The sequence below is a fragment of the Pseudonaja textilis genome, chromosome 10, assembly GCF_049901715.1.
Source record: "Pseudonaja textilis isolate UNSWEBS1 chromosome 10, rPseTex1.2, whole genome shotgun sequence".
Lineage (NCBI taxonomy): Eukaryota > Metazoa > Chordata > Lepidosauria > Squamata > Elapidae > Pseudonaja > Pseudonaja textilis.
Window position 1 is genome coordinate 1,639,012 of NC_141999.1, and position 22,938 is coordinate 1,661,949.

At 48.4% G+C, this 22,938-nt stretch overlaps 1 protein-coding gene and 1 long non-coding RNA gene across 4 annotated transcripts; one reads left to right on the forward strand and one right to left on the reverse strand.

Moving 5' to 3' along the window:
* Positions 1 to 3,340: 3,340 nt before the first annotated feature.
* Positions 3,341 to 3,844, forward strand: LOC148124882 (uncharacterized). The gene is made up of 2 exons (XR_015744743.1): positions 3,341 to 3,465; positions 3,726 to 3,844. It is a non-coding gene; the product is annotated as an uncharacterized LOC148124882 (long non-coding RNA).
* An 815-nt stretch (positions 3,845 to 4,659) lies between these two features.
* ZBTB8A (zinc finger and BTB domain containing 8A) lies at positions 4,660 to 21,973 on the reverse strand. 3 transcript variants are annotated; one of them, XM_087939516.1, is made up of 5 exons: positions 21,646 to 21,780; positions 20,177 to 20,273; positions 15,126 to 16,088; positions 11,738 to 11,907; positions 4,660 to 5,350 (listed from the first exon to the last, which is right to left on the reverse strand). In XM_087939516.1, the coding sequence occupies exons 3-5, from the start codon at positions 16,063 to 16,065 to the stop codon at positions 5,018 to 5,020; spliced, it is 1,443 nt and encodes a 480-aa protein (XP_087795642.1). In that variant the 5' UTR covers positions 16,066 to 16,088; positions 20,177 to 20,273; positions 21,646 to 21,780; the 3' UTR covers positions 4,660 to 5,017. The 3 variants fall into 3 exon arrangements, with proteins under 3 accessions (XP_087795642.1, XP_026558521.1, XP_087795641.1); XM_026702736.2 differs by lacking the exon at positions 20,177 to 20,273 and having other exon boundaries at positions 21,646 to 21,973; XM_087939515.1 differs by lacking the exon at positions 21,646 to 21,780 and having other exon boundaries at positions 20,177 to 21,157.
* Positions 21,974 to 22,938: the final 965 nt, after the last annotated feature.

Below are 22,938 nucleotides of genomic sequence, written 5' to 3' on the forward strand. Positions count from 1 at the left end.
AACTTTGCCCTCAATGTCCAGGTTACCTTCTGGCTGGAGAAAAAAAACTCCCAGGAACAGCCTTTGTCCCTCCAAAACATGAACAATGCAACCTGTAACTTAAAATCCAAACAAGCCAAACTGAAGTAACTAGTTTGACAAGGCAGAAGCAAGAATTTCAGAACACAGATAAGCCATGACAATACAGGATAAAGTCATGTTTGCTCCCAACAGCCTGCCAGCTGCAGCTTGTCTTTTTTATACACTGTTCCCAGCTGCAGCTAATGAAGGGAATCAGGGCCCTTTCCTCCCTCGTAAGCCACGCACCCCAAGTCCTCTTCTCTGTTCCTCCCTGCGTGCCCTAGGATGAAGAGGGGGTGGGCCTGGGTCTTCCTCTGAATTCCCTCTCCCTTGTTTTGCCCTCCCCTACTCTGCCCAGCCCGGTTTTTTCCACAGCTGATGGAGCCACACTCCCACTCCCTGTCAGCTGTTCAGATTCAGACTCCCCAACAGGCATGACATGTTGAGGCACCAGGCTAGAAACCGGGAGAAGGTGAGTTCTAATCCTGTCTTAGGCATGGCTGGGAGACTGGGCCAGTCCATCTCTTAGCCTAACACTTGTTATTGTTGTAGGGAAAATAGGAGGAGGAAGGAGCATTCGGTATGTTCGCTACCTTCAGTTACTTATAAAAATAAAAGAACAAAATGAATAAATAGTAAATAATCTTTTAGCTCCCTACTACAGTATCTGCTTAGCAGAAAGCCTCATCATAACAAAATAATGATAAGAAATGAATTCATTTAAGCTCCAGTTACGTCAAGCTATCTTTAAAGTGACTTTGATACATTCAGATGTGGTAAAGGTAGTCCTTGACTTACAACAGTCCATTTAGTGACTCTTGAAAGTTGCATCACTGAAAAAAGTGACATGACAATTTTTCACACTTATGACCATTGTGTCGGCGTTCCAAGTAACAACCTCCAAGAACAAAGTTCTATTTTATTAGAGATGCCATATTGGCACATCTGGGAAAACCCAAATCTGAGAGTTCCGGGTTCCCCCCCCCCCCCCGCAAAAGAGAGTCAAAATCCATCCCCACCAGTCCATCCCATGGTCCAATCATGTCTTCGTCCCAACTGGAGACTACCCCGCAGTGACTCCCCTCCAGGTGCAGGGCAGTCGCCCTTGACTCCCAGAGAAAGGGGTGTGGTTGTGGCTAATCTTTCACCGCTCCTTGCAATCCCCCCTCCCACTTTCCCAGGCACAAAATGTGGCGGCCTCGAAGCGCCAAGGGGAAAATGGCTTCCAAGGGTGACCCGTAGGAGCATTCCCACTGTCAGATTATCAAAACTCTCGGTAACTGACATGTTTATGGCCTTTGCAGTGTCCTGGGATCATCGATCCCCTTTTACGACCTTCTGACAAAGTCAGCGGTGAAGCCACTTAACAACCACGCTACTACCAGGACAACTGCAGAGATTCACTTAAAAACTGTGTCAAGAAAGATCGTAAAATGGGGCAAAACTCACTTAAATGTCTCACTTAGCAACTGTGATCATAAGTGGAGGACTACCTGTACTTCAACTGCCAGAGCCAGAGGATGCGACTCGGCCTCCCTGTGGCTGTGAATTCTGGAGGTTGAAAACCATTGTCTACAAGTTGTGACAATTGGGAAATGCTCAATTAGTGTTTTTCAAACTTGGTAACTTTAAGATCGATATGTGGACTTCCAGAATTCCCATGCTGACTGAGGAATTCTGGGAACTGAAGTCCACGCACCTTAAAGCTTTCTGAAATTGAGAAACGTTTTATAGCAGAGGTGTCAAACTCACGTCACGGTGACGTCACATGACGTATCGGGACTCCCCCCCCCGGGAGTTTGACAGCCCTGGCTTATAGGAAGGATCTAAGCTGGGGAATGGTTGCTTTGATCGGTCACAATCAGGCACCAGGATGGGATGTAAATATTTTAAATGTATTCAAAACATGTTCACTTTGCATAAACAAACAGTACTGCAAAATATTTGACTGTTGTAGAAGCCAAGAGGCGCAAAGGTGTGGTTTCCTGTAGTCTTCCACTGCAGTTGCCCACTTGACAAATGTCACCGACCTGGGGGACTTGTGGGTTTTTTTTGCCATCCTGTGTCAGTGAAAGGTATTTTGCCAGTCGTGTGTGTTTTACAATAAATAGCAACTAGATCAGGATCTCGGGGTATCCTCCCCCAGTACAATTGCTATTCCAGGGGTTGCTCAATCGGAAGGATCCAGGTCAGAGGTGAGTATTCAGCAGGTTCTGGCCAGTTCTGGAGAACCGGTAGCGGAAATTTTGAATAGTTTGAAGAACCAGCAAATCTCACCTCTGACTGGCCCTGCCCCCATCTCTTCTCTGCCTCCGATTGAGTCCCAGTGGATTGGCTGGGTCTTCTTTGGTTGCCCTGCCCAGGAGAACGGAGCTGGAAAGCGGGTTAGTGGGCTGGGGAGGGAAGGGGGATTTTGCAGTATCCTTCCCCTGCTCTGCCCACAGAACCAGTAGTAAAAATTTTTGAATCCCACCACGGATCCAGCTACATTTGTTTAGCACACCCACCCATCCCAAAACAGGGCTTTCAAAATAGGTCCATTCCTGGCAGCTGGATGCGAACTTTTAAGTTCCTCTGGAGTGGATGATCCTGGCGGAGCAGCAGCAGATGCCGAGAGACGGAGGTTGGAAAGAGCAGTTTGGGAGAAAGGAACCTCCCTGACCCCCCAATAACAAACAGTGGGGGGAAGGTTAGATCCTTTGCCCTGAGGTGCCAAAATAAACAATGAGGCTAAAAAATGTGTGAACCCTTTTGAACGTTCAATATTTCTACATACAGGCAGGGGTGGGATTCTACCGGTTCGCACCTATTCGCTAGAACTGGTTATTAACATTCTAAGCAGTTCGGAGAACCGGTTGTTAGAAGAAATTACAGGGCTAATCCTTTAAGGAAGGCAGGAAGGAAACATTCTGGTGTTGCTTACAGAAACGTCCTCTCCATTAACCCTTATTACATTCTTGGCAGGACTTGACTTCCTGTCTCAGGAACTTCTCTGGAGTTTTTTTCCCCTTCTTTGCTGGTACTTTGCTTGTGTGGAGTGACCATTCAAAGTTACAATGGCACTGAAAAAAGTGACTGGAGACCCAACTTATGGTCATAAATCATTGTGGTCATTAAGTGGGTCATTGGGTGACCATGCCTCATTTCATAACCCTTTCTGCTGCAATTGTTAAATGAATCAATTTTATCCAATAGACTTTTTTTTTTTGAAACTAGAAGAAAATGCCGCCAAACTGGCAAAGGAAACACCAACAATTGTGGTCATGTGGCTGCAGGGTGCTGCAAACAATTATAAAGGCCAAAATGTGATTATGTGACTGCAAAGGTGGGGAGAGGAGCAGCCGCCAGAGCTTCAAGATTCCAAGTACCTTTGGGGCATCCCTGGTAACTTCAAACAGACATTAGGTGAGGAAATAGGACTTAAGACATGATCTATTCTCCATACAGCATACTTCCACATCTTCACAATTTGTGAAGATCAGACTTTAACAGTGAATATGCAGAAGCCATTCGGAGTCACTGCAACAGTGGGGTGGGCAGCATATAAATAAGTAAATTTGCTTAAGCATATTTTATTTATTTAATCAATTATGTTAAGTTAGATGGACCTCACACCTCATCCTCTTCCCACTGGTTGAAATACCCAACTCTGATTTCCCCTTCAGGTGAGCTGGGCCCGGTTTCCCAACCAGGGTAAATTCTGGGAGTTGACACTCACAACTTCAATTTGCTAAGATTGAGAGACCGGCCTGAGGCTTCCTGTACTTTTGCCACACACAAGTAGGTAGCTTTAGATCACTTTCCTCAATGAACAAATATAATGCTTTTGATTGATTTGTTTAATTGAATGGTCTTTTTCTAGTGTTAAGACTTGTATAAAGAACAGATCTCATTTTAAATTATTATGCAGAAATACTGAACATTCAAAGGATTCACAAACTTTGAAAACCACTGTCAATCACTGTCAAGATGAAGCTAAGCTTTTTAGTATCTCTGCTTCCACTTAAGGGTCATCTGTTTTTTTTTCTGTTTAACTGCTTCAATAAGGCAGAGAAAAAAAGCAAAACAAAAGCACAACTGGAAAAAAGAAACTGCAAAACATATCCTGTAAATTCAGGTGAAGTAATCCTAATGACGTATGTATGTCACCGAAGAGCATTGGGATAAATGAGAAAATACAAGTTATTACCTTTCACAACCCCACATGTTGGTGCAGTGTAACATTTCCATAAAGTCAAGGAAGTGAACATGTGTGAACACATGTCTCATGAGCTGCACTACCACCTGTGTGTTGAAAAGTGTCAGTTGTTCTACCAATTGCAAGGTCTGCCAAAAGGGTTCACCGAAAATGGATTTGGGAATCAAAAACTGGTTTTGAAAACTTAACTGTTTTTAATAAACAAACGATGGTTTGGAGAAGGTGCATGCTTGCTGAAGGATTATGAATTGTTATCCACTTACTACATTCCTTTGGGTCTACTGACCGTGTTTCCAAGAAAACAGGGCTGAGATTACTGTCCGTGGCTGAAACACTGCTAAACCTTTTCATCTTAGTGTTTGTAGTTAAATACTTGCAAAAAAATTAATTCAGTAACTGAATTACTATGAAGTTGTTCACTTTTATTTTGAAGGGCTTCCAATTTTGTAAAAGGATTAAAAGGACAATTTTATATTATCAAAAGTTATAATGGTTGTCGTTTGCAAATCATTGTTCATACATCACGCTATCTTGAAACGAAGGCTTGGGATACTTGGGAGTAGTTAAATTCAGAAGAGACATAACGGCATGTCCGTCACTGCATGCAGTTGACCCCAAGCCAGGGAAAGCCTTCAGAGCAGAGTGCATTTGAACCCTGGGCCGGCAGGCAGGCAGGCTGGACGTCAACGCTCAAGACAAGGAATGATATAACGTAACAGGAGGAGGGGGGAGGCTCTATTCAGGATCAGTCCTTCATACCTACCTGATATTGGGCTTCACATCTTTTTCCTCGGCTTCATCGTCGCTATCATCCACTTGCTGGATAACCAGATCAGATGAGCCGTCCTCCACAATCTCCACATCAGATCTATTGTCTTCGCTGTAATTCCAGTTGGAATCTTTGTCCTCTTCCAGGGGAAACTCCGGGGGCGGTTCTGTGTCCAAATCAATGCGGATGCTGTCGATCCCAGCTTCAGAGAGGCACTCGTTGCAAAGTCTGTAGCGCCTTGTCCCTTCCTGGACCACCTGGCCTGTCATTTCGGTGACATGACGCTTGCACTTTCTGCAGATGGGCTTGCATGCTTGATGGATCTGCAATAATGGGAGGGGACATTACCAGAAAGTGCTTAAATGGAAACAGAATTGTGTGGCAATAGCAAGTCATACTCTCCTTACTGAGAGAATGACTCAGTTAAATTTAGACCTAAGTTAAATCAATTTGAGCTAGAAAAGACTTTGTCTGTTTGTAAGAGCTGGACATAATTAGTGTTTGAATACGATGGGAGGTTAAAAAAAGGCGCCGAACCTCTTCTCTGTGGCTGTGAAGAAAACTCTATGAAATTGTTTATGACATCAGCAGGAGTCAAGATTGAGTCAAGGCAAACCTACATTTCAGGATAAGGACTTTCTCTCTTTTTCTTTTAGCAAAGAAGAGGTGAAAACAAATTACTTGCAAAGCAAATAAATTATAGGATAAATCTCTTGCACAATTTTATAATTATATACAATTTTGTATATAAGATGCAAGGTGATATCAACAAAGTTATAAAATGCAAGGACAGTTTGAAGTAATTTTTTTTGTTTCAATAAGTACATGCACAAACCATTTTTGGGTTAAAATATTTTGTTTATATCAGCCACACGTGCACTCCTCCCTTTGCAAAATATATTTCTTCAGAAAAACAACAGAACCGAAGAACAGGCTTGGAAGGGACCCTGGAGGTCTTCTAGGCCAACCCCCTCCTTAAGCAGGGGATTCTAGATCATTCCAGGCAAATGGCTGTCTGGTCTCTTCCTAAAAGTCCCCAGTGATAAGAGGGCCCACGATTTCTGAAGGCCGGCTGTTCCACTGGTTCATTGTTTTCACGGTTAGGAAATTTATCCTTAGTTCTAGGCTGCTGAGATTAGTTTCCATCCGTTGTTTCTTGTCTCGCCTCTGGTACTCTGGAAAACAGGTTGATCCCCTCTTCTTCTTTTGTGGCAGCCCCTCAAATACTGGAACAGCGCAGTCCCCTCACCCTTCGTCCTTCTTTTCACTAGGCCGGACAAATCCAGCTCCTGCAACCATTCTTCATATGCTTTAACCTCAACCCCCTAACCATGATCTTTGTTGCTCTTTTCTGCACTCTTTTCAAAGTCTCTACATTTCCCTCTCACAGTTACTGCTATTGAGCCAGGTTTCACCTAATCTGTACCTGTACATTTGATTTTTCTCGCCTAAGTCTAAAACTTTACTTTTCTCTACACTGAATTTCATTTTGTTAGTTATGGCCCAGTGTTCAAGTCTGTTAATATCCTTCTGGATCTTCTGGAGTTGTGGCTATTCCTGCTTTAAAGCTTTAAAGGGTGTTAGGCTAATGGCATCAATTTAATTCTGAGGTACTGAGGCATGTGATATCACACATATATTGTTCAATGTTCCGCTGAAGTCTAGGAAATGGGCTTCTTGTCAGTCAGCAGGAGAGTTCTGGTTTGCCACCTGCTTATCAGGTACTTAGGAGCCAAGGACTCAGCTGCACAAGGAAACACCAACCAACCATTTAATGGCCAGCTATCAACACTCAATCAACCAATACAAAGACACACCCAACCAGGCACCCCATAAACACCGTGAGTAGAATAGTCCAAAGAAGACATTCTGCTGGAGCAGGGGCCCTCAAACTTGATGACTTAATTTAAGACTTGTGGACTTCAACTCCCACAAGTCTCAAAGTTGCCAAGTCTGGAGATCTCTGTGCTAGAGAGAACTTCTCTGAGGATGGGTTCCAATATGAGCCTGAAAGCTCAGAGGTCTAAACCTCTGGGTGACCGGATGACTCAGTCCTGGTGACTGACCCAGATTGGATCTTGCAATATTATCCTGGGACACATATACACTACTCAAAAAAATAAAGGGAACACTTAAACAACACAATGTAGCTCCAAGTTAATCACACTTCTGTGAAATCAAACTGTCCACTTAGGTAGCAACACTGATTGACAATCCATTTCACATGCTGTTGTGCAAATGGAATAGACAACAGGTAGAAACATAGGCAGTTAGCAAGACATCCCCAATAAAGGAGTGGTTCTGCAGGTGGTGACCACAGACCACTTCTCAGTTCCTATGCTTTCTGGCTGATGGTTTGGTCACTTCTGAATGCTGGCGGTGCCTTCACTCTAGCGGTAGCATGAGACGGAGTCTACAACCCACACAAGTGGCTCAGGTAGTGCAGCTCATCCAGGAGGGCACATCAATGCGAGCTGTGGCAAGGTGGTTTGCTGTGCCTGTCAGCGTAGTGTCCAGAGCATGGAGGTGCTACCAGGAGACAGGCCAGTACATCAGGAGAGATGGAGGAGGCCGTAGAAGGGCAACAACCCAGCATCAGGACCGCTACCTCTGCCTTTGTGCAAGGAGGGACAGGAGGAGCATTGCCAGAGCCCTGCAAAATGACCTCCAGTGGGCCAAAAATGTGCATGTGGCTGCTCAAACGGTCAGAAACAGACTGCATGAGGGTGGGCCCAACGTCCACAGGTGGGGGTTGTGCTTACAGCCCAACACCGTGCAGGATGTTTAGCATTTGCCAGAGAACACCAAGATTGGCAAATTCGCCACTGGCGCCCTGTGCTCTTCACAAATGAAAGCAGGTTCACACTGAGCACATGTGACAGACGTGACAGGGTGGAGAACGTTCTGCTGCCTGCAACATCCTCCAGCATGACTGATTTGACAGTGGGTGAGTCATGGTATGGGGTGGCATTTCTTTAGGGAGCCGCACAGCCCTCCATGTGCTCGCCAGAGGTAGCCTGACTGCCATTAGGTACCGAGATGAGATCCTCAGCCCCCTTGTGAGACCATATGCTGGTGCAGTTGGCCCTGGGTTCCTCCTAATGCATGACAATGCTAGACCTCATGTGGCTGGAGTGTGTCAGCAGTTCCTGCAAGATGAAGGCATTGATGCTATGGACTGGCCCGCCCGTTCCCCAGACCTGAATCCAATTGAACATATCGGGGACATCATGTCTCGCTCCATCCACCAACGCCACGTTACACCACAGACTGTCCAGGAGTTGGATGATGCTTTAGTCCAGGTGTGGAAGGAGATCCCTCAGGAGACCATCCACCACCTCATCAGGAGCATGCCCAGGCGTTGTAGGGAGGTCATACAGGCACTTGGAGGCCACACATACTACTGAGCCTCATTTTGACTTGTTTTAAGGACATTACATCAAAGTTGTATCAGCCTGTAGTGTTTTTTTCCACTTTAATTTTGAGTGTAACTCCAAATCCAGACCTCCATGGGTTGCTACATTTGATTTCCATTGATTATTTTTGTGTGATTTTATTGTCAGCACATTCAACTATGTAATGAACAAAGTATTTAATAAGAATATTTCATTCATTCAGATCTAGGATGTTTTATTTTTGTGTTCCCTTTATTTTTTTGAGCAGTGTATTTGCTTTCATTCATGAATGTTCTGTAGTTCTATTTGAACACCCTATAACATAATAGTGTTGTAAATGACTTGTGCAACATAATAGCTGTGAACAATCACACTATTAATAAGGAATTGTGGCCATAATATAACAGGACGATCCATCCCGTTGGTTTTTAGATATATTTTATTAGAATTATTTTTGTAGCTTAAGCAATATCCATGAGGATCAAGAGCCAGCTACGTCTTCATTTCATCACTGATCCCAGAGAGCAACATTGAGACCACTTGTCAGATCCATGTATCTGCCATTCTTCAATGGAAGGAAGGGGTGTGTGTGTTGGATTTGATACATTTAATTCTTTTCCTCTCTCTGTATCCTAAATATCCTATTTCTTACAGTGTCTTTTGTATAACTTTTTCATGATTTATAACCGTTGCCTGGTGCCCCAGATGTCTGGAAAATTCTCACCTCTTGGGTAGATGCAAGGGGAGAAGGGCCCATGTGGATTCCAGTGCTAGAAAATAGTCCTGGGAAACCTACCTTATCTGCTTTCTCAGGGAGGATGGTATATTAACATCTTCACACCTGTGGATTGGTGGAATCTACATCTGACTGTTGGGAGGGGCTTCTAATTCCCTTTATCCTAGTTGCATGCCCTGAGGGACTTCAGATCCTGTTTTGAATTTTGACTTGCTTTTACCACCCTTCAATAAAAAGATTCCTTTTGAATACAAAGTTTTCTAGAGTCTATACTTATTTTATGAAGAGCGGAGAGGCTGGTCCTTATACCAGTCATCTTAAGCTCTCAGAGAGAATATGGTAGGATAGAAATGCAACAGATGGATGGATGAGATTATTCCACCTAGTTCATCAGATCTGGTTTTTGGAGAAAGTGTCAAAGATGGTTAGTCAGAAGACACCTGGGAGGCTGCACAAGAGTCATCATTTAAAGTGCTGCGTCTGCGCAACATGCAAACTAAGGACACAATTAGTCCCATTTTCTGGGTCTGCACAATGTATAGACTCCAGAAAGGTTTGGCTTTGCACAAAACCCTAAGCCACTCAGAAAGCCACCAGGTTAAAAGGGTTAACATACTGTTGGAATGTAGACACTGCAGAACTTGGTTAGCATGTTGGGGAAAGCCAATTCCATCTTGGTGGGAAGGAAAGCCAGGCCTCTCGCGGTCAACCCCCGGCCTCTCTGCTCATCCTCTGCCAGCAGCTTCTCTTGGCCAAAGTCCCTCATGCTGAGCAGAGGCTCCTCTGCAATGCTAAAGCCAATCTTGCCTCAGCCTCAGAAGCTGTTCTGACCCAAACTTCATCAAACGTACTTAAACACAACCCTGTTTGAAAAGCAAAACCTATTTTATTGCAACACTGGGAATTAAGTTTCATTCTCAGCCAGAACTAATGATAAACAATTCCCCCAGATCAGCACATGCCTTTCAATGCTGTGGAATGCTGCCCCAAACAGAAGTCTCCAATTATAACAGAAACCCACCAAAGTACCAGAAAAAAACAACCAGAGCTTCAAGAAGGACTCGGAATCTATCGAACGACTTTGCTTCCTGCAAAGGTTTTGTCATTGAGGTCTGACTTTTATCACCTCCCAGCCTTACTCCTGAGTTGCCCTTTCCGCTTCAGCTGCTCTCGCCTTCTAGCAGCTCTGCGCACAGGTGCACCGGGCAGGCTCCCCTTGTTCCTCTGCCTTGCTTCTGCCAGACTCCAGAGGCTCTGGAGACTCCGAAGGCAGCACCTCACTCCCAGATGGTCCTGGCCCCATCGCTGCATCGGATGCAGGACCCTCGTCCGAGTCCTCTCCAGACTCCCTGACTGGTCCCCTTTCATCCTCACTGTCCGACAACAGAAGCCTCCAGTCAGATCAAGACCTCACCACGAAGAGAGGGAGGCTGTCTGATGCGAATGACAGGCAGATGCCGAATGAACAGCAGTCCGGCCATTCACATCCAAGAATGCTACATTCTCGTATTTTTTTTATTTGCCATGTTTATTGATAGAGGGGAGTTTATAGACTCTTGGAAATTGGAGAATTATATTTCAGTGCTTCTTTAATCGATGTTAATCAGGGCAAGGATTCACCAAGAGCGTCTCTTGAAAAGCCCAGAGGTTGTTGCTTGCTTCCCTGATAAGAATGTGCAAAGTTTGGGTCTGGTCATGTTTTGCAAAACGCTCTTCCCTTTTCCAGGCTTCGAGACATCCATCCGAGCAGCCTAGCGGCAAGAACACGTTTCCTATCGCCCAGGCCATGCCAAGCTCAGTCAGAAGCAAAGCGCACACTCACTGAACCGGCTGTTATGCCAGCAGGGTCCTGCCCCTGTGTTGTACAATGGATTACATCACAAAATCATGGCTGCCATCTTGAATATATTTGATTCTCTCTCCCCCCACATTAACTAATCTCGGCTTCTTGACTTTTTGAAAATTAGAGGACACAATAGCATTTTAAAATGTGGACCTACTACAAAAGTTTCCTTATAACATGGGAAACAAATAAAAGCAACAGTGAAATAAAACATGATTTACAGTATTAACACTATTTTCCTTACTTTTAGATTCCTAATGGATATATGAGTCTGCCTATCAGGTGGTATGCTTTATCAGTGCCTGGGTGAAGATTTGTTCCGGGATCTTCATAGCTGATGTAACATTTCAGTTTATTTGGTCTTGGTTGTGGTAAGAAACCGCAGTAATACAAGTATATTAAAGGAAAATGCTTTTTCATTTATACTTCATCTTTTCAACAAAACTTAATATAGGGAGGGCTTTTTTTTTTGCTTCAAGCAGATAGCAAAAGGGGCAGCTGCCAACATCTGCACTTTATTTGTGAACAGGAAATTCAGAAAACATGGCTGACAGGAAAAGGACCTGGAAGCGCCCTTGAATTCAGTAGGAGGCAGACTTTGCCTTGAGAACATATGCTTTGCCCACCTGGCGTTTCCAGATGTTTCACTACAATTCCCAGAATTCCTAGTTTGTGTGTGTGTGTGTGTGTAGGTACCAACTTAAAGCAAAACATTAAAAAAAAAGAGTAAGGTTACCGTCCGAAAGTGGCTGCTCAAGTGGTCCAGCCGACTGAATCTTTTCCCGCAGGCTTCGCACGGATACGGCCGCTCTCCTGTGTGGCAGCGAAGGTGTCGCTTCAGGTCTGCTTTCCGTTTAACCACATGGGTGCAGAAGGGGCACTTGAACCTCATCCGTGGCAGGTCGTCTGCAATGCAAAGCCATAATCCCTTCAGCGGCAAAACCTTCAAGATGAACACCTACTGGCCGGAGTGGCAGTTCTCGTCTTCCAAAGGCTTTGGAAGGCATCCAGAAGAAGCATTTGCAACCGTGGCAACTTTTAACCCAGGCGGACTTCAATCCCCAGGATTCCCCAGCCAGAAACTCTGGGAGTTGAAGTCCACCTGGGTTAAGGTTGCCAAAATGGAGGAACCCATAGTGGTTTATCTTTGTGTGCTCATCTGGCTCAATCTTGTTAAAGTGAACAAGGAGGACTTGCAACAGATTCTGTTGGAAACTGCAGGTGGTCCTCAACTTATGACTAGTTGTTTAGCAGCTCTTCAAAGTTATGACAGGCTTCTCCAGGGCTGCTTACAGTCCAAATTCAAAATTCTGATGACTGCCCCACCCCACCCAATCCCCGGCCTGTGACTGCATTTTGGGCATTGGGCAACCAGCCCACATTTACAGCTGTTTGCAGCATCCCAGAGTCACAATTTACAATCCTTTTTGCTGGAAACAGGTGTTTATTTTCCATTTCAGGCAAAACCAATTTGAACCACTGGTTTGCTTAACAACTGCAGTGTTTACAAAAAAGGCTGCAAAATCAGGCGGGAGCCATAATGATTGGGACAAACCTAGGACTGTAATTCTGGGCTCAATGACAGTCACAAGTCAGAGACCACCTGGAACAGCCCGGCCCAGTCACAGAATCCCCCCAAGAGTCGCTCTTCCAGTCAGGCGCGTCCTTCAGGCTCAGCAGATTTTTCACACAAGCCTCTTTTGTCCCTGGATGCCAGAGGCCAGTTCCCGTCCCTCTCAGGGCCAAATTCGGCCTCTGGCACCAGAAGCCTTTTTCCACTGTTGAATGAAGGAGACAGATTTGGGCAGAAAACGGTGTCTGTTGCTTCTGCCCCCTTTGTTGATAGGCCCAAACATGATATGCTTAGGTTTTTGTTATACTGTAATCAGGGTTCATCTGTATAACTTGTCGCTCTGAAACCTATTTTTGGTTGTGGGTATGAATAGAAGAAATGAACATGCAGGAAGGAGGGAGGAATTGTTTGTTTAGGCTTGGAATACGCAAAACACAGGGGGAGCTTGTTTTTTCTTCTTGGAGATTGGAGAAAACCCCAAAGAACCTCAGCCAGCCGGTGATTTCTGCCCAAGGCTCTCCCTGCAATCAGGGAATTAGTCCAACCCTTCCCCTTTGAGCTCCTCCGCTCTATTGTTGCATGGATCGCTACCTTGCCCAATTTTGGCACAGCCACAAGGCCAGAGCCCAGAAATCACCAGCAAGAAAATACAAACCAAAGAGTTAGTTTCGTAATATTCTAGGTGGGAACAAATGAGGCCTCCCAAGAGATGGGGCTTATTTTCATTTTTAAACTCAGCAGTTATTTTGGTCATCACATTACAAAAAAGATGTTGAAACTTTGGAAAAAGTGCAGAGAAGAGCAACTAAGAAGATTAAAGGCCTGGGGGGAAAAAACATAAGAAGAACAACAGTTGCAGGATTTGGGTTTGGCTGGTCTAGAGGAAAGAAAGGGGGACATGACAGCAGCCTTCCAGTATTTGAGAGGCTGCCACAAAAAGAGGGGCCCAACTTATTTTCCAAAGCACCAGATGGCAAGACAAGAAACCATGGATGGAAACTAATCAAGGAGAAAAGCAACCTGGAATTAAGGAGAAACTTCCAAACAGGGAAGACAATTAACCAGTGGAACCGCTTGTCTCCAGAAGCCTCGTGGCTGCTCCATCACTGGAGGTTTCTAAGAAGAGACTGGACAGTCACTGGTCTGAAATGGTATAGGTTGTCCTGCTTGAGATCAGGGGGCTGGACTAGAAGATCTCCAAGGTCCCTTCCAGCTCTGTTCTATTCTAATTTTAATTCTGCAGGTTTTGTGGTTCTTTTGCCATTTGGGGTAGTTAAGGCACCATGCTAGAAAGCAGAAGACCCCGAGTTTTTGTTCCGCCTTAGGCACGAAGAGTCACCTTCAGCCCAACTGACTTCACAGGGTGGTTGTTGTCGGGGAAATAGGAAGAAGAGACACTGATTATGTTCACTGTGTTATTTGTAAATATAATTAAATAATAATAAAGGTGCAATAAATAAATAGTTGTTAGCTGCCCAGAATCACTTGCTCAAGTTGGGGACTACAGGGAGAAGCTGATCGCAACCTTGAATGATGTCAGACTAGTCAAGCAAACGGAACTATGTGACTGACTACTTAAGTGGATATAAAAACCCATTCACACATTCTTCTCTCTCTACCTGATCCCTTCTAGCTGTGTGCTGGACTATAATTTCTACTATCTGCGTGCTAAAGAGCTAGGCTGCTCAAGACAGCTGGTGGGCACTCAGCTGGGGAAAACACAATTTCTAGAGTTTATTTCTCTTAAATGAAATAAACTGTGAATTGTGAATAGCTCATGTGAGCGACACGAAAAGCCTCTTTAGAACCAACGCAGTTAATACACATTCCATGGATTTCCCTGCTGTGCAACTGGATGCAACATCTGGTCAACTTGAGCAGAGGATCAAAGAAAGCAGAATTGTGTGTTTCAGTCAGACAGCATTTTCGAATAACGTCGGGGGAGGACATGGGAGGATCTACTTCTGGCAGCAAACTCTCTTGGGCAGGCAGTACAAAACAGTATTTGGGAATGACCTCTGGGGAGAAAGGAGAGAGATGCTGCTGAGGGAAGGAAGGACCAGAGGAGATCCCAACGGCTTAACCACCAGAGCAGGAAACTTAGGAAGGACCCGTCCTAAAGGATCAGGCAGCTAAGAGCAGCAGTACAAAGTTTCTGCCTTCAGACTTGCAAGACTCTTAATATACTTTTAGAATAAAGTAGTCCCATTTCCCGTCTGGTTTATCCAAGAGGGCTAACCTGTTGCTACACCAGCTCACAATCTCCAGGGTTTCCCTCTGGGCCCAACGTCTCGGCCACCCACCTTACGCAAAGAGAGCGAAAAGAGAACTCTGGGTTGAACCTCCTGCTGAAGAGCTGAGTCCCCCAAATCCACCGACTCCTGCACAGCACTCAGCAAACATTCATGGCGATGCGTCCCCTGGACCCTGCCCAAGAACTAACAACTCAGAGGTCTCTCTTTTATCTCCCCCCCACCCCCGACTGAGCTTCTGCAAAAGCCTGGGACTTCTGCCTGGGTAGGGAAGGGAGTGCAGCTCCAAAGGCTCTTACCCTCAGCCCAGTTCCCCATGACCCCCAGGACGGAGGGCATGCTGGGGTACGGCTCTTCGCCTTTGGAAGACTTGGACTTGCTGGCAGAATGGGGCACTTCGTGCTCGTGCTGAGGCACAGCCAGCCCTCTTGCGACTGCATCTGAGCCCTGCCCGTACTGGTAGCTGGCGGGACAGGAATCCCCTTCCGAGTCCACCTGGAGCTCCTCTTCAGAGGGAGGAGCGTGGCCTGCCTGCTCAGCAGAAGCCCGGTCTTCCAGCTTGTTCGCTTTATAGGGGGGGCCGTCCGCAGGCTGGGCCAGCCCCAGATGCCTGCCCTTCCTCAGGGATTCCTGCCTCTGGTCGTGCTTGGAGAGAGGCTGGGTGGCTCTTGGACCAGGTGGATAGTAGCTGAAGTTTGTCCAAGAGTTGCTGTTGACCACGCAGGTCCCTCGGTCGGGGCTCAGGTGGGAACGGGGGGGGCTGGACTCCGCTCTCCAGCCGGCACTGTATAGGCACAAGCGCTCCACCCCGTTGGAGCTGACCTCCTTGTCCGAGAGGCTGAAATAGCGGTCCTTCTCCTTCTCGCTGATGTCCAGGGAGGACTTGATGAACGTCTTGCAGACGCTGATGACGTCGGTCATCTGCAGGAAGCTGGCGGCCGACATGACCTCGATCACGTTCTGGCCGGTGAGGGAGAGTTTGCCTGAATACACAAAATCCAGAATCACTGTAAAGGTCTCTGGGGAAAAGGCCTGGAACGTGGCGGTGGCGGGCTGGCCGGCCTCCTTGGAGCACTGGGAGAGGAGCATTTTGAAGTAGCCACTGCTGGCAAAGAGGACGTTGCGGTGGGCTTTGAAGACCTTCCCCTCCACTACGATGCTGCAGTCACAAAACAGGTCCTGCTGGCGCTGCTCATTTAACTGCTGCAGGAGGTGGGATTGGTGGGAAGAAATCTCCATCCTGGAACCGGGCAAGCTTTATGCTGCAAGAGAGCACAGAGAGGGGCTGTTTTGACATACCCACAGCGGCTGCCATGTTTTTAACAGGAAGCTATTTTCAGACCTTGGGACAGAGAGATGTACTCTGATTTCTTTCTTTCCTTCCTTCCTTCCTTCCTTCCTTCCTTCCTTTCCTTCCTTTCCTTCCTTCCTTCCTATAGCCATTTGTGTAGCTGCCCGTCTCAGTCAATGACTCCCAAGAGTACAAAAACAATTAAATCAATAAAAAGCATTTTAAAGACAATAAAAAACCATCAAAAACAACTAGCCAAGATGCTTAGCTAGTGAACAGTTGAGCCAGGAAGCTGGGCCCTTAGCACCCACCATGCCAAGAGTTTGGGGACACAGCCAGGTGGTTAGAGCAACAGGCCAAGAGGGTTGGGGCCCTTCTAATCTCCGAGGGAAGGAAGTTCCACACCAGCCAACCCCCTTTGACTGACGGGATCTGCAGCAGCCCCCATCTGCTAGATCGAATCGGATGGTGGAGACTCTGGGGAAAAGGAGGCCCCTTGGACATTGGGGATGGCCTGCCAGACGGAAGGGGTGAGCTGGACCGCTGAATGTCTCACTCACTAAGAGGCAGCAACTCCCTCCTGGCTTACCTGACTATGCTGAGGACCAAAGCCCAGAAGCCTTCTTTAGCTAAAAGCACGGAACTATGGATTCCCCTAAAGGGAAAGAAGGCTCTAGCCTATAGGATTCTCAAGAGAAGAATGACCTAAACGATGAAATTGTGAGAGCCCAATACTGCACCCTCTACCTTGGCTGTTTGAAGGTGGGTGGACTTCATCTCCCAGAATTCCCTTGCCAGGCTCCCAGGATTCCTTTTGCATCCTCCACTGTGGGAGATGATTATAATCAGCCTGTTCTGGGATTAGACCTTTTCATGCTGACTGGGGAAGTCTGGGAGCGCAAGTCCTCCGAACTTAAAGCTGTCAAGTTTGAGAAACACAGCCACCATTAGAAACAATTCTTCAGGTTTCAGGCAAGCAAGGCCACCCCTCGCCCTGGCATCCCCCGCTCTTCCCCTGCTCTGCTCGGGAGCATTAACCCATCGCAGTAGCTTCCCTGGCATTGCTCCTTGCCTGACCGCTGGATCTGGCAAAATGCAGGGCTGAATACAGTTGCCAGCTGTTTCTTCCTTCCTGCCTAGCATCACACCAGCCCTCATGAAGGGTCAATCATTATTTCTGCTTTTCCCCCCTGGCTGGAAAGCAGCAAGGTGGAAGGCTTAAGAGTTCCCAATGTTTGAAGGTGTTTTCAGTAGCTACCAAAGTATAGCAGTTGGTTCTATACTGCAGTGTTTCTCAACTTTGGCAACTTGAAGAAGTGTGGACTTCTACTCCCAGAATTCCCCAGGCAGTCATGCTAGCTGGGGAATTCTGTGAGATGAAATGGACAGATTTTAAGGCTGACAAAAACTGCTGCAGTGGAACCCTTCTCTTTCCAGCCTCTCTACACTTTCTTCCTCCTCTGTAGCTAGTTAGTGCAAAGCCATTACTACAAAGTGACCAGGTTTTGGGATTTGTACAAAATAGTTTTGATTAACAATTGACACAAGATATTTGGGGTTACGTGTTTTGGGGAGGGTAGAGTGTAGCACGCAGGGGTATTGATTTGATGATATCTTAGGTCCCTTCCAATTCTATGATTCTATTATCCTCTTTCTGACTCTGAGTTGTTGAGGTTTCCGGGTTTACACAATTGGCTAATTCCTGAAATGCCTAATGTTGTGTGAATACAGCTAAACACGCTGCATTTTATTGGAGTGCAGGTGGCATATAAGCTAAGTTGTTCTTGGTGCCCACAGATCTCCTATCCGTAGAAGTTTTACCTTAAAAGAAAAGTGTGGTCATTGACCTTTCAACAGAAAATGAGCTTAAAAAGGGCTCCAAATTTACTTCTCATCAATTTAGTGCAACCACACAGGAACACTTTTTCCCCCCAGAATTGGTTAATGGTTCAAAAAGCTGCCCGATTGGGAAGCCTGTGAAGAAAGTTTGGCCATTCTATTGCAGAGTTTTGACAATAAACCCTTCATTTAATTTGAAGTTACAGAGATATTGAAAAAGTATCATCCAGTATGAGGGGATAATATGAGGAGATAGAAATGTGCAGCCAATACCAAATTGGGGGGAATAGCCAACACTTTAGAAGATTGGCTTAAGATCCAGAAAAATCTTGAACCCTACCCAACCTAATTCAAAAGTAAGGTCCTGTACTCAGGTGGAAAAACCAAATACACAGAATAGAATAGACGGTACTTGGCTCAACAGCAGTAACTGAAAGGGATCTTGGAGCCCTAGAGGACAATCACTTAAATACGAGCCAGCCGTGTGCTGCAGCTGCTAAAAAAGCCAAGGCAACCCCAGGCTGCATCAACAGAAGGACAGCATCAAAACCACACAAACCGATAATACCATCCTATACTGGCAGTACTGGGGCCATACTTGGAATACGGCATCCAGTGCTGGTCGCCAAGATACAGAAAAATGGTGAAACTCTAGAAAGAGTGCAAAGAATAACAACAACAAAGATGTTAAGGGGCCTGGAGACTAAACCGTGTGATGAACGATTGAGGGTATGACTAGGTATGTTTTAGTTTAAAGAAGAAAAGGCTCAGGGGAGACCCAATAGCTGCCTTTCAGTTCTTGAAGGGCAATCACGGGGCAGAATGAGTTCTTATTCTCCAAAGCAGGACAAGAAGCAATCGGTAGAAGCCCATTAAAAAAGAGATCTAATCTGGAACTAAGGAGGAGTTCCTTGACGGCGAGAAGAATGAATCAATAAAGCATCGTGCATTCAAGAGCTGTGGGTGCTTCAAGAATGGACAGCCATTTGTCCAGCGTGTAGTAAGGTGGGCAGGGGTTAAGATCAAGGTCCCATCCAGCCCTAGGATTCCATCTTCCTAAAAATGACAACTGGTCCCTACAACCTCACAGCATTCCCAGAGTCATGAGATCAAAATTTGGGCACATGGCAACTGTCATATATTTACGGCAGTTGCAGTGTTCTAGTGATCACCAGAAGCAAATAGAAGCCACCTTCATTTAAGGACCACATGGTTCACTTAACAACTGTGGTTTTAAAAAAGGTGGCGAAATTAGGTGTGCTTAGCAATGGAAATTCTTGTCCCAACTGTGCTCATAAATCGTACTCAACCATATTTGCTTATTTCTGGCTAATTCTGAACTATCTTATCATCTTGGTTTTCTCTACTACTTCAACTACAGTAATTTATAAACAGACCTGTTGGGATCCCTGGAGCAACTGGATATTGGGCTAATTACAGTATTAAAAAAAAAGATTGGATACAAGTAAAATGCCTAGTTGAAACTTCCTAAAATTCTCAGGATGTTTTTAAGAAACTCAAAATTGTATCAGGCTACTTACAGAGCCTTATGGAAAACAGTACAATATACTTTTCAGCCACCCAAGCAGTAGCTCTACAACAGAAAACCAATTTCTGTGTCCCCTTTAACTAGTGAGGTTTACACAGGAACCCAAGTATTTTTTGCTACTCTGCCAAATGAGGCAGAATTTGGTACAAGTCCCTCAAAGCTTCATCCTCAGCAGAATCTCTGGGTCAGCTGCTCTAAAACAGGGGTCCCCAAACTTGGCACAGCTGGCGGGAGAATTCTGGGAGTTGAAGTCCACAAGTCTTAAAGTGGCCAAGTTTGGGGACCTCTGCTCTAAACATTTGCAGCAGGAATTAACACTATGCGGGCCCCCAAAATCCATGCCACACTTTTAAAGAATTGGTCACTTTCAGCCACACAGGTGCAGTTAAGCCAGCTGATGTAACTATCAGGAAGTTTGCAATTGTGGGAGGAAAAGAATCCTCAATCTGCCTCACACTCCTCACAACCTCATACTGGGCCAGCTGTGGCTACTTTGGGAAATCTGTCCTGTTTTAGCCTAGTGAAGGTTACTCTATTCTAATCCTGTCCAGTCCGGTTTATTCCTCGGCAAAAATGTTCCCGTGCAGACCCTGTTTTAGTTTTGCAATCAGCCCGTTTAGCGAACGGCCATCCTCACACAACAAACTAACCCCCAAAGCTTGGATACCCACATGACATCTTCTTCCCCAGCTGTCTGCTGCATCTCAGCCACTGTTGTCCAAACTGGACTTTATAAGGAAGGCTTTCAGAATGGAGGCACTTGATAATCTTATAAAGAAATATAAACAGGTTACAGGACGAAGGTCTGTGGAAAATGCAAAACCCCACCAAGCAGGCGGCAAGGCTTCACTCTTGGCCACAAAGCCAGGCACATTGAGGGATCATTTACACAAACTCATTCCAAACTGGCACACTAGGCGGGGTGGCTGTGTTGTTCTCCATTACTGTGGTTTGGGCTGCTGCTATTTTCCCTCCTTTCCAACTTCCTCAGGCCTTTTACGAGGACAGGGAGGTTGCCAAAGGCGTCGGGACCCCGTGCCAGGCTCCCCAAACCAGCCTTTCCCTCCGGGCCTTCGGGCCATTCGAAACAGCTGCTCAGGCGGCTCTCGCGCAGGGCGAATCTCTCCGCGGAACCCGGCTGGTTTCCTCAGGGCGGCAGAAGCCTCCGGCGATGAGGACCGCGGCTACCCCGCTTAGGTCCCCGGAGGCTGGGCGTCCCTCGCTGACGCGGCTCGGGCAGCATCTCCGGCCTGCGCCTTAAAGGCTGCGGCGGGGGGAGGGGGCGCTTCCCACCCCTCTGCTGGTTCCTCGCAGGCGGAGGGGCCCCGCTGGCGGCTCCCCGGGAAGGCGCTACTCAGACGCCGGCTCGTCCGGCGGGGGCCAAACCGCCTTCGCGGGCAGAGGGGCGCGGCGCGCAAACCGCCATTTGCTCGGCGCCGTGAAGGGCAGCGCGAAGAGCTGAGGCGGCCGGAGGGTCCCCGCCCTTCAGGTGCGCTCCCAGGACGGCCCAGCGCGGCCGCTGAGGAAGCTCCCGCGCCGCGCCCGCCCGGGGGCCGAAGGAAGCCGCGCCGCCTGCGGACGCCTAACCGCCCGCCGCCGCAGCGAGCGCCCAGCGGGCAGCTGGGGCAGCGACGGGCCAGCCCGGCCGGAGAGGGAGCGCGGCGGCGCATTGGCAGAGGGCGCCGTCAGTATTTGCCCGCTCTTCCGATTTGGCTGCTCGGCCGTCGGGAGCCCGCCAAGGCAGCGGCGCCGGAGCGGGAGCCCCGGGAGGTTCACGGGGTGCGGGGGGAGCCCCGCTCCCTCGCTCTCGCCCGCCGGATCTTTGGCCGCCCGGCGCTGGTGGCGATGCGGCAGGCCCCGCCCTCCCCCCGCCGCTCGGTGCCCGGTCCGCAAGCGCCCCCGGCGCCCGTCTCCCAGCGCCGCGCCCGGCAGCACCGGCCTCGCCGCCCTTTGTTGCGAGGAGCGAGCGCCGCGCCCGGGGCGGCGACAGCAGCAAATGGCGCCCGCCCGCCCCCCGGGGCCGCCTGGGTGCCGGGCGGTGGGGGCGCCGGGCGGGCGCGGGCGGGCGAGGCAGGCAGAGGCCGCGGAGCGCGCTCAGCCCACCCGACGCCCTGCTCGCCCGGGCTGCTGCGAGACTTACCGCTCGGCGAAGGCAGGGCAGGGCTGGCTGCGGCTCCGGAGGCGGGCGGGCGGTGGGGCGGATGGAAGGAGGGAGAGGCGGGGGTGACGGCGCGGAGCGTCGCGGGCTCCGCCGCCCCGCAGCCCGGCCGGAGAGAAACAAAGGTGGCTGCTGACGTGGGCGGCGGAGAGAGGCGCCCGAGGGCCGGGGACACAATTAAAGGGGCAACGCAGCGAGCGCAGCAGGAGCCAAGCGCGCACGCCGCTCGCCGCCTGGCCGCGCGCGCCCCTCCTCGGTCCCGCCGGGCGCCCCGCGCCGCTGCCCCGCCCGGCCTGGCGCCCGTCCGGCTGGCGCGGCCCTCCCCGCCGCCCCCAGGACGCCCGCCGGCGCCCTGCCCACATCCGCCGGGTCCCCGTCGGGCCGGTGGCTCCCCACGCCCGCTGGAGTCCGGCCCGCCCGCCGTTTTCGCCTCCCCTGCCCGGGCTTTGCTGCGCCCACCGGCCTGATGCGAGGCCGATGCCCGATGCTGGCGGGGGAAGCGGCCTGGCTCCCGTCGCCTCTGACCGAGTGGCCGGGCCGAGCTTCAGGAGGCGGACGGCGGCCGAATAACGGGTCGGGGCAAATCTCTGCCAAAAACGGCTGGAGCGATGCTCGAGGAGCCGCGTGGTTGGAACCGCCTCTTTTCCGGCTGCAACTGAAAAATGCCCCCAAACCCCCGGTCTCGTGCAGGGCTTTCCTGGAAAGGCCCGGAGGCCAGTCGGTCCTCCGCCGCCCGGGGCAGAGAAGGGCGCCCGGCCACCACTCAGCCCTCCGGAGCTCCCGCAATTATTACCCAGCGGGACCGCAGCGAAAGCGCCTTTCAATACAATCGGGGGAGCGGCGGATATTTACTGGGAGGAAGTCTCAACTTCGCCAAAGGAGGGTTGACCGGCATGTGCATCACCCAAGATTTCCAAAGCCTACCGAATCTACAAGTCCTCATTGAGAAAGAGCTGGCTCTCACCCAGCTCCAGTTGAGGGGCAACTCTTGTGCATCGCTGCTGTTCCCACTCACGTACTAGAGCAGGACTGACATTAAAAACTGGATGTGACAATTTGCTGGGTGAGCATCTCCCAGGGTTAAACTGTGGCCACCTGTTGTGGCTCAAGAGAAGCCCAAGAACTTGTGATTGCTTAGTTAACCCTGAATTTGGAGTCCTGTGAAGAGCCAGGGACTCTTCCGCTATTCTTTGCTTCTGCACCAAAGGATTCGCAAGAGCTAGTCGAGTGCAACATTTCCAAAGAGGGCAGAACATTGTTGTGGCTTTCATAAAG